The following is a 10,517-nucleotide window of genomic DNA, read 5'->3' on the forward strand; positions in this document are numbered from 1 at the left end:
GTCAAGCGTTCAGCAAAGATGCATGTCTGTTCCTGCCCACAAGCAAGTGCAGAAGGAGTCAAAGGACCGTGAAAGCCCTCAGAGTTCGCGTAAAGTAGCACTGTCAGACCGATTCTCCATGAAGAATAAGGTGTGTCTTGTCACCGGTGCGGCTAGGGGCCTTGGTTACGAGTTTTGTCGGGCGTTCATTGAGATGTGCGCTCGGTTTGGGTTTCTTTCTCATTTGGTTTCTCGAGTTCATGCTACCTTTCTCATCTTTTCAGGGGATGCACGTCACTGGCTGTCCTTGACATGCAAGAGCGTGCAGCACAGGAGGCAGCGGCGGAACTGGTAGAATCTTCTAGTAAGGCTTATCTTGTCGACTGGTTGAACTGCCGAAATTGATTCCCCACGCAGAACGCCACTGGGGCATAGAGAACGTTGACGCCGTCGGTTTTGGTTGCAACGTCGCTTCGGAGCGTTCAGTAGAAGACACGTTCAAAAACGTAGTGGCACATTTCAAGAAGATTGATGCTGTCGTAGCTTCAGCAGGTGAGCCTATTCATATGTTTCGCCCTTTTGGTTTGTTAACTCCGTTCCCATTACGTCTTCTTTCAATTCAAAACCTCGCCCGTCGATAATGAACACGTGTTGACCCCAAACTTCTTACATTACAGGCATCGTGGAGAATTATTCTGCTCTTGAGTAAACCTTGTTATGCCTTATTTGTTCGTCTTTCGGTCCGAATGATTCTTTCTATAGATACCCATCGGACCGCGCAAAGCTTCTGTTTGACGTGAATTACCATGGTGCATTCTTTACCGCCCGCGAATCCGCAAAATATATGATACCAAATGGCGGAGGCTCAATTGTACTCATTGCGAGTATGAGTGCTGATGTGCGTACTACGTTATAGTCCAGATGTCTCCCAATCGCAGTATAGCTAACCGTATTTCACAGATCGTGAATGTTCCTCAGGTACGTCAAGGACAAGTGAATTCTGCGAGCGCATCATAAATTGAAGAAACCGTCTGTATAGCCACAAGCACCTTATAATGCTTCGAAAGCAGGTATGGTATGGGACCGATTTTTCCCGCGTTGATTCCTCATTTCTTCCGTTAGCCGTAAAGCAATTGGCATCCAGCTTGGCTGTTGAGTGGGCACGGAAGAACGTACGAGTGAATGCACTGAGGTATGTTCACAACACGCATACTCAGTAAATATGAACTGATGTTGGTTCGGTTAATAGCCCTGGTTACATGCAAACTCGTCTGACACGTAAGGTGCTAGAACAGGACGATGAAGTCAACGTAAGTCCATAGTCGCCTTCCATGACGCAAATTCTTACGAAATTCTTTATCGCTCAGCGTAAATGGAAGTCTATGACACCAATGGGTCGAGTGCGTCTGCCCTTGCCATTTCTTACGCATTCTGAAATTCTGATATGATTTGAACAGCTCGGTGAACCAGATGATCTGGACGTTAGTCAACGAATCAATATACTTTAATAACTATACTTATTTTAATGCATCACTTAGGGCGCAGTAGTATTTTTGAGTAGCGACGCTGCACGCTTCATTACTGGAGCAGAACTCCTTGTCGATGGAGGCTACTCTGTTATCTGACACGGATACTTAGAAGGCGGAACCGGTTTCCCGATTTTCTTTCCTGAATCTAGAGCATTAGAAGGATTATTACAACTTTTACTGTACCCCACAGACTGAGGACTGGGATCCATGCTTTTGCCCCATTGTTTTGCTTGCTTTTCTTTCGCTGTGATCTGTTTTTCGGCTGATATACTAACCATCCACTAGCATCTGTTATACTATGTCTGCATACACGTACTTTTCTTCATTATTCTGCATTACATTAACCATTGGATGTAACTTGACCGCGTATTAAATGTTGTCGCAAATATGAAGCAAACATAAAACAGTAAAGTTGGAAGCACCCCGGTTACATAGTACTAAGGTAACATAATTCAGGGAAATTCCGGGACGGACATCAAAAATAGTCGGAGAACGACAACACTTTACAATGCACCGTGTGCTGCGGTCACAGCTATCATTGAGCAATGCGAAAAAAATACAGCAAACCCCTAATCTGCTGCGATATATGAAGGACATCCCGACCGTCTCGAGCCTTTGTGACTCACTATTAACTGCAGCTAATTGAGTCGACAACAACACATGGATGATGCCGGAATGATTGACTCTACATCGCCGGATCCTGCAGAGGCATCACCTCCTCAATCTGCCTACACGCCAACTAGTAGTCAGTCCATTTGTCTATCTGTTAATAAAATGATTACTCACACTTATGATGCACAAACGCCGAATAGGCGTAGTCGCGCATGTCGCAGAGTTCGAAGCAGAGGTGGACGAGTTAATGCAATGCGTGCGCGAAAAGGCCGAGTTGCTGAATGGGTGGCAGGACACACACGACTTAGAAGTGGAGCAGCTGAGCCAGAGGATTTTCGCTGTTTGGTCGAGTATTGGAGACTTGCAGAGCGAATTTGCAAATATGAAGAACGAGTTCAAGGACCTCTTGCAGAGAGAATCGAGAGATATGGAAGTGTTTAAGGACACTCTGCAAAAGGAATCCAAGGATATGATGAAGAGGATTGAAGAGATTGGAGCTGCTATTACCGGAGTTAGTCAACTTGTTCTCTTTCTCCCCGCTCCAAAGGTGCTGATCTACGCACGCAGGATATTGACGCCGAGCAAAGCATTAAAAGAAGGACAGAACTCAACAAGCGACGCGACGAAATGGTAAAAATCCTCACAGGGAACGACTCTCCAACATGGGATGATTATGTCAACGCAATGGCAGAAGGATGTGCACCTCATGAAGTGAGACGCACACTTTACGAAGCCGCGAAAGACATGATAGCAATCTATGAAGCGAAAGTGCAAATGCCAGAACCCGTGCGCAGTGAATCCGCGTGGATGATTATTGTCAAAGGGAAAGCAAAGGAGGATAAGCAAGAGCGGACGAGAATGGAAGTGGAATATGAGGAGAGACTGAAGCAAGCGAGGGAGGCACAGCACATTTTGGACTTGTTAAGGGATGAGGAAGTACTGGAGTCGTTGCTAATGTAATTGATTTCTTGCTGAAAAAATATGTGATGGGACGCTTGTATCCTTAGTATCGAGACCACAGTGCTTAGAAACTCTAACCGTTCGTTTGAGACGGGAGCATTAGAAGTGTTCGGTGAAAACCGTCAAGCTTTCTGTCGCCATGCCTTGGAAATAAGCGGAGCACTCCAATTCCAACAATCGCGTATGTCACTTCAGTCGATCTCGTTTGGATGAAATTCCAGAAATTCACCACATCTGCCATGCTTTTGTCCGGGTAATCACAGCTGCGTCCCCATAATATGTATACACGTGCGTAAGTGCGCTGGCGAGTGCGACGAAACAGCCTGAATGACGAACATAGGTGAATTGCGTTTCAACACATAGCGTTCGTAGCAGAACAATCAGAGCGGGGAAAACAGTAGTGCACAAAGGAAAACTGCATTTTGCGAGGACAATTGGCTATGTATAATGACGTATCACACGGATCTTGCTTGACACAACATACATTGGACGGACGGCGTTGAAATGGTTTCATTGAGGCGTTTCCTGCAAAGTTATTTAGCCGTATTAGTCAAATCGATGAGTGTATGCGCACCTATCTCGCCCTCTTAGGGCTTCCCACCGTGAACGCCTTCGCTTCTCTCAGCACGGTCTGCCACATTTCCCTTCGCACTGCGCAGGGGCCCCTGTATCTCCTCTTTCAATTCCGAACTCGCGTGTATATCCCTTTCCGTATATTCATCTTCTTCACCAGAATCACGGGCGCGAATATACTCAGTAGTCGACTTCTGAAGAACTTCAGGGGTACCTTCTGCACGATCGGCCTTGACGTTTGCTTCGGATGTGGATGCTAAATATTCGTTCCATCCCGGGGCATGTTTATGCGGCGTGGACGTTTTGTGCTGTTTCCCTTTGAGGTTCCTCTGCTTTTCACGTTCTAGAACCTGTGAGCGAAGGAGAAAAACCAAACTGTCAACCTGATTCAGAACCGAACCTTAGGAGTCGTACCTCCGGATCATTTTCGTGAACTGTGCTGCATGATATTTGGAGTCAAAAATGTGTGGATAGGGATGAATAAGAAGTACCTGGAATACAATCTTTTATTCTTAGAAATCGAGTAACCAATGATGTGTGAGCTATGACGACAAACCTAGTTGACTCAAACCGGGTAGATGCGACTGCAGTAGGGCGAAATACGGAGCGTGCTGCGAGCTGACGAGCTGCGCGACAGAGTATTATTGAAGACATTGTGAACAAAGAATGTACTGCTGGTGGTGGCACAGTAAGAAGAGTGATTGCGCAGACATTTTGGTGCTGTGACGGAGTAGAACGATGTGTACGTCATGCCGATAATTCTACGGTTTCGCTTCGGATGTCGGATCACGTGCTAATTCAATGACGTATGCTCATATCACAATTTTCAGGTTTCGACCACACTAATTCCTTTCAGATCTTGCCCCGATCGATATAAGCTCCTCGTTTCTTTGATCTTTTCTGTGCAATTTTGCAGCGATTCGTCATTATGAAGTATCTGACCGCGTTTTTCAGGCTCAAGTGCAAGCCAAACTCACTTCCCTGCTCGTCGTGAATCTGTGATTCTAGTCCTTCCAATTCGATGTTTACGACACTTGTTTCAGCTAGAGGCTTCCACTCATTGGCATGCAGCAATAGAGCTCTTGGAATATCACTAATGTTTGCTCTGGTTTCTCGTTTATCTGGTATCATTGAGGCTATCTGACTCGTCCTATCTGCGCTTCGCTGATACGTAATCGTTCATCTCAACTGCTTTTCCTTGCAAGCTCTTTTTATATTGTGCATATGCACCAAACGAATATTCGGCACTTGCCCCTTTGCAGGCCCGCCTGATCCCTAAGAACAAGGACTGCGCATGTGAAGAGCGACATATTAGCCATCCTTCACGTTGGTCACTTTCTCTTCCGACTCCTAATCTTGTTTGTAGCCGTTCCGTGAATACGAACACCGATTATTATAAGGCGCGCCCTTCTACATTCCCTTTCGAGAACGTGCTATGATTTGGTTCGAGGTCTCGATTGACTGCGCGGCGCTTAATTGTCTCCTATCTCTAACTATGTGTCAGACATATATAAAGGGCTCTAATACGACTCGGATCCTACTGGGATTTCTCGTCTTCCGGTTTCTCCTCTATTGCTTATTCAAAATGGTTGAACGAACGAGAAGCGACCTCTGGCCTAGCACCTTCTCTTGTGCAAAATCCTTACAGAACAGTCCGTTCGGTCCTCGTTCGCCTGCTCCCGACAAGACACAGTCTGTAATCGACAGTTTGTGGGCGACCTACCACACTTCTTATCCCCCTAGCTCTATGTCTGATCAGTCGTCACAATCGTCCAGCAGGTATTCGTGTTCTGTGAACGATTATCACTCTGACACCGTCGGGCCCACGACCACAACAACCTACTCTATTGGCGACATACTGAACGAAATCAACATTGAGTTCAGTACGTTCTCGTCCTCGTACTCTCTTACAAAATACTAATCGATCCTTCCGTATTGCAACCTTACAGAGGACCTTCGGGGTGAGACCGTGTTCTTTCGTCAGCCCACTCCTCCAGGTCTAGGTGGATCTCCACGCCACTTCCATACTTTTCGTACTGCATTCTGATCAATCTTTGATTATATTAGAGGCTGTTCGCAACGCTATCCGACAGAACACAAAAGATCTCATCGAAAGATCCAACTCTGTGAAGAATGCGCGCGACGAACTTCACGCACGGATAGAAGCTGCAAAAACGAGGGTCCGCGACGCAATCTTAGAAGCTCAAACACAAGCACTAGAATTCCGAGTTAAACTACTCGAGGAATTACTAATTGAGAATGGCCCACTCTTTTGGGAGAACGACGCTTCAATGAAAGACACTTGAATCCGTATCATTGTAAGAGCCATTTGGATGTGTGCTGTCGAAGGACTAACTCTTGTTCATAGGCAACTTCCGTTTCGATCACGAGCAACTCGTATTTATTGATCCGTCCGAATACTGCTGTAACGAACTATCAAGTTTGAAACGCATCTACAAACCAGTCTAATATTATATCATTGCAATAGTTCTTCTTAGCCACTGATCTTTGTACACTCTCTCTAAGAGGGCAACTTTTGTCCATCTTGACTTTCATTTTCTTGTACTTCAGCAAACTCAAAAGCATAGATCATGTAACATCTTCTGCCAAACCAAAAAAAAAAATCTTCCTTTGCTTCATTGCATCTGTATCCAATTCCTTTTACTCATCATATTCCCATCTCATTCGATCAACAGTCAATTTACACTTAACCCCTACTCTGTGCTGATATCACATCTCGATCAATTTATAGTGCTATAAGATGGTGTACAATCCATTCATGCTCCTCTTTACGACACTTGCTTTACGTAACGTAGATCGAATTTAGGACGCGAAATGTGTCGATGCGACTCTATATGGGGGTCCTACTTTCCCAAGTGACGCGCGTCCATGGGATTTTCGACTCCGCCGCCGATCTTGCCTTTTTTAGATGAAATATAGTGGTGACATTGTCCCCACACAAGTATTCAGTGTAAAAACTACAGCATGTTAATTATGCCTCAAAAATTTATATGAGTAGTAAGATTATATCATATTCAATATAATAAAGTGGTGCAATCAACAAAAAATATAAGCATTGATTTTATTTGTCTACACAAGATGTATACAGTCAATGATCTACACTCAAGGTCTGAATAAAACTGTGAGACGCGTATCAACTTTTGTATGAACAAGGAATTCTCTTAATGTTACTTCTTGACACAAAGTACAGTTACCACACCAAAAACTACTTGGTAATTTTTTTAAATTCATTCTCTACAACTTGTCAGAGGGAAATTAGCTGAAAAAAATTATTAGCTTGTATATAGCTGATTTAAGTAGAATTTTTGTAGTGTTTCTATTGTACCTCATTCAGTTCTTATTTATAAGACAAATCCCTCTGACAAAAGTTTCTTCAGAATATTAAATTTATTAAATTTATTTTTTTCTTCTTTTACTGTCAGTGTGTATTGTAGAGTAACTCTTGCAAAACTTCTGCTCTACTAGGGACACTACTTACACTCACCTAATGGATCGACTGTCCTTTCTGAGGACCGTGGGAATGCGCGTTTCGCACAACCGAAAGTAGGACCCCCACTCTATACAACGTCTACTATATTATTCCTTCATTATATAAACCTTGGACTTTACACTTCACGTTCTTCAAGAAGCAAGCCATACGGTTTGCATTCATTATGTGCGATTAGATGAAATTACAATAGTGAATACAAATACAGTTGTCATTTGTTTGTGCAACATTTCTAATGTCTGGTTCTGCACCGTCACAACTTGCGCTCAGTGTCCTCTCCACCAAATGTATCAACACCTCCAGGATTTCCTTCGTACTTCTTCAAGACCTCGTTTATCCCCGAGCTGGTTTGCATCTCCACATTATGTACGCGTAGGCGCTCGCTTTCCTCGCCACCGAACTGATCAAGGCCTTCAGGACGATCTGCGTAACGCCTTCCAGTGAGAGTGGTCACCTCCGATTCGAGCACCCCGGTGGCTTTGATGAGCTCGGGGTGTGAATCAAAGCCCGCTGCTTGTGCAGTCTTTTCTGCTTTTGCACGGGCTTCCTGCGTGCCTAGAGCGGATGGAAAATGAGCAAGTTGTGTATAGAGCGGCAAGGTAGCGACTGACTGCTATTGACGTTGGAAGTCATCTCTATGTGCGGATTAGATTACGGTTAATGAGTTTCGTATGGTGAGTAGTAAATTGCAGCCAGATTCGATACGAAGAATTGACTTTCCTTATATTTTCTTTGTGCTCCAATAATGACGCTCCGACTGATGTCACTGTAGGACCTGCCCTATTCGCAACATCCCGATGGGCTTCACTTGGGAATTCGTGTCGACGCGAGACTATTTCCACCAGGAAACCTTGTATTTCATGCTGACGCATCGGAGGGATGTGTGGCCGGTTAGAACTTGGAACTTAGGTCGTGGTATCCTTTGCTCAGTGAGAAATCTGTCAGCGTTTCTAAGGGTGCATTTTATCTTGGCGGCAAAATCTTGAAAGCCCATGGGTTCGTAGTCTATCAACTTCATTGAGCGCGCTCATCGCCAATGCAGGTGGGACCATCCGTTCTCGTGGATGTCCCGTTCCGAAAATCGGCGTGACTTAGATTTCATGCAGGTTTACTCTCCGCCTTTGGACACATACTACTTTTTCAATCGCTCTATCGTAGAGAAGTTGGGTTTATGTATTTGGCTCATTAATATTGACGTAATATTCGTACTCAGGCCATGTGTCGACTTTTTGAGCGACCATATGACAAAGTCATATATGGAAGGAGTATTGAATTTCTCTCACAACCAAATTCTGATCGTATAATTACTCGCCAATTGAAAACCTTGTGTGGCAAATAATTCAGTACTTCTGGTATAACGGTACGTTTTGACGACTTCTGCGATCACGGAACCCAGTTTCTCATGCTTCCACTGCAAGACAGCATGTGTTGACGCTAGGGCGGAGCATTTAGCCTCGTAGTTGGCTCGATCTGTTGCTGGTTCCACGATTCTGACAGGTTGGCCTCCCGCGAGATGTTTTGATGGGTCACCAGTTGGTTCGAGGCGTGATGGCAATATGAATGCATCAGGTATCAGGTAACACAGAAGTTAAGAAGCTGACATGGGAAATTAGCTGTCATGCAATGGACCTATGCGGCTGCGCCGAAGCAGATAGGCTTTCTACATTGTTAAAAAGGCCGGCTCTCTCAGAAAGGTCCTGTCACCACCTACTTTCGAACCCTTCTGGAAAGGGCATCCGCACTTGTACCCATCAAAATGTCGAGTTTTAATCCAGCATTTCAGTCCTTCATTGATAATTCTTTCATTGGCGCAATCCTGGGGTCTATGCTGTATGGTGAGCTCCGTTCTACTTGAACATTTTGAAACTAGAAGTTACAAAGGATGTGATCTACAGGGTCGTATGTCTCATTAGCGCTATGCAACCTGTACTTCCTGTTTCGCAGAGGATCGCGCATCCTGCCAATCTATACGGCAACTTTACTCTGTATCACCACTGCTTATATTGGCGTTACGATGAACTATGCGCAGAAACAGCTCATCGATCAGCCACTCACCCACGATCCCATCTCTGTCTGGCCTCAAGTTCTGAGGGATGTGCTGTATTCTATCAATACTTGGCTCACGGATGCATATCTGGTACGTTCTCGGTCACTCGGATTTCTAACATATACTGACTATATGTCACCAGCTCCATCGTTGCTTTATCGTTTGGAACGGTCATTTCCAGTTCCCAGTATTGTTCTTCCCCATGCTCGTATACCTTGGATCGGTGGCTACATCCATCACGCTTCTCGTATTCACCGCAGCTCCAGGAGCGACGTACAGTACTCGATTAGTGCAAGTTTTCGGAATTTCGAATTGGAGCCTTTCTCTCGCTCTCAACGTGATCGTAACGATCCTCATTGCGGGCCGTCTCCTATGGCATCGATCGCGGGTTCGTTCTGTTCTCGGACACAATCACGGACAGATTTATACGGATATACTCGTCATCTCTATTGAGAGCGCTGCCCTATATGCTGTGTTTGAGTTATTGGTGCTGGCTACATTCGTAACGAATAACCCGACGGAATCTACTTTTTTCGCAATCGAGGGAATCATTCAGGTTTGTCTTGCAGAAATTCTCTAGAAAATAGCGTTCATAACCTCGTTTTCGCAGGTAATCGCTCCTAATCTTATAATATTCCGAGTGGCAAGGGGCAAATCCTTCATCACGGAGTGCTCGGCCAAACAGACCGTATCAAACATGGTATTTTCAACGTTCGAGGCTCGGCGGACTGCGTCTGTTAGCTCCGGGTCACGAACAGAACGATCAGGGCACGAGAAGAAACAGAGCAATGTATTCCAAAACACAGATCATGCTATGGAGGTGTAACATACTTATGGTAAAGGGAAATACTTCTTTTCAGGAAATTGGTGGACGGTCTTGTAATTTTAAGATTTGTTGTAACGAAAATTTGTACTATGATTCTGAATCGACATAGCACGAAAAGCCGAGAGATGCATCTAATTGTGCCGAATAATCTCCTCATGTCTTATCGTACTAATCTTTCATTCCACTGTTCTTATCAATATCAACAATGTCAAAGATCAGACTTTTCGACTTCAGTAATTAATGCACCAGTGGACATACATGACGACCCGGACGAGCGTGTTAATGTGATTCTACAAACAGTACTTAATGGAAATGGAATGAAACAACGCCATAGAAAATACCTTTCCTGTAATTCAGAAAGAAATGCGACTTGCTAGATAAAGCGGAAGAGTGCTATTGTTGCATACTATATTTGTCTGATCAAGATATCTCTCTCACGGGCGAGTAGTTAGAAAGATAATGGTTATGGCAGTGATGATGCAA

General features: G+C 44.6%; 6 protein-coding genes across 6 annotated transcripts; 4 read left to right on the top strand and 2 right to left on the bottom strand.

The window, feature by feature from the left end:
- Positions 1-22: 22 nt before the first annotated feature.
- Positions 23-1,604, top strand: FOMMEDRAFT_91964 (NAD-binding protein; the record flags this gene model as incomplete). Its single annotated transcript, XM_007269531.1, has 12 exons — positions 23-195; positions 264-343; positions 397-531; positions 657-684; positions 742-877; positions 940-957; positions 1,019-1,049; positions 1,102-1,171; positions 1,229-1,289; positions 1,347-1,379; positions 1,437-1,460; positions 1,518-1,604. 12 exons carry the CDS (start codon positions 23-25, stop codon positions 1,602-1,604), a joined length of 876 nt encoding a protein of 291 aa, XP_007269593.1.
- A 564-nt stretch (positions 1,605-2,168) lies between these two features.
- FOMMEDRAFT_30794 (uncharacterized protein) lies at positions 2,169-3,080 on the top strand (the record flags this gene model as incomplete). The annotated part of the gene is made up of 3 exons (XM_007269532.1): positions 2,169-2,253; positions 2,321-2,631; positions 2,688-3,080. 3 exons carry the CDS (start codon positions 2,169-2,171, stop codon positions 3,078-3,080), a joined length of 789 nt encoding a protein of 262 aa, XP_007269594.1.
- Positions 3,081-3,667: 587 nt separating this feature from the next.
- FOMMEDRAFT_92698 (uncharacterized protein) lies at positions 3,668-4,100 on the bottom strand (the record flags this gene model as incomplete). Its single annotated transcript, XM_007269533.1, has 2 exons — positions 3,668-4,003; positions 4,068-4,100. Coding segments are annotated over 2 exons (369 nt in total), but the record flags the coding sequence as incomplete, so codon positions are not given.
- Positions 4,101-5,720: 1,620 nt separating this feature from the next.
- FOMMEDRAFT_148445 (uncharacterized protein) lies at positions 5,721-6,365 on the top strand (the record flags this gene model as incomplete). The annotated part of the gene is made up of 2 exons (XM_007269534.1): positions 5,721-5,971; positions 6,022-6,365. A coding segment is annotated over one exon (166 nt), but the record flags the coding sequence as incomplete, so codon positions are not given.
- Positions 6,366-7,332: 967 nt separating this feature from the next.
- FOMMEDRAFT_148446 (uncharacterized protein) lies at positions 7,333-8,033 on the bottom strand (the record flags this gene model as incomplete). Its single annotated transcript, XM_007269535.1, has 3 exons — positions 7,333-7,716; positions 7,773-7,796; positions 7,817-8,033. The coding sequence occupies 3 exons, from the start codon at positions 8,031-8,033 to the stop codon at positions 7,415-7,417; spliced, it is 543 nt and encodes a 180-aa protein (XP_007269597.1). The 3' UTR covers positions 7,333-7,414.
- An 864-nt stretch (positions 8,034-8,897) lies between these two features.
- On the top strand, positions 8,898-10,184 carry FOMMEDRAFT_170153 (uncharacterized protein). The gene is made up of 4 exons (XM_007269536.1): positions 8,898-8,996; positions 9,057-9,298; positions 9,351-9,764; positions 9,819-10,184. The coding sequence occupies exons 1-4, from the start codon at positions 8,918-8,920 to the stop codon at positions 10,032-10,034; spliced, it is 951 nt and encodes a 316-aa protein (XP_007269598.1). The 5' UTR covers positions 8,898-8,917; the 3' UTR covers positions 10,035-10,184.
- Positions 10,185-10,517: the final 333 nt, after the last annotated feature.

Source organism: Fomitiporia mediterranea (genome assembly GCF_000271605.1).
Source record: "Fomitiporia mediterranea MF3/22 unplaced genomic scaffold FOMMEscaffold_10, whole genome shotgun sequence".
Lineage (NCBI taxonomy): Eukaryota > Fungi > Basidiomycota > Agaricomycetes > Hymenochaetales > Hymenochaetaceae > Fomitiporia > Fomitiporia mediterranea.

Bases quoted from the DNA above. Each gene is read 5' to 3' on its own strand.
- FOMMEDRAFT_170153 (XM_007269536.1), top strand. From the start codon at position 8,918: ATGTCGAGTTTTAATCCAGCATTTCAGTCCTTCATTGATAATTCTTTC. The intron at 8,997-9,056 runs GTGAGCTCCGTT...TGTGATCTACAG, and splicing joins CCTGGGGTCTATGCTGTATG to GGTCGTATGTCTCATTAGCG. The intron at 9,299-9,350 runs GTACGTTCTCGG...ATATGTCACCAG, and splicing joins GGCTCACGGATGCATATCTG to CTCCATCGTTGCTTTATCGT.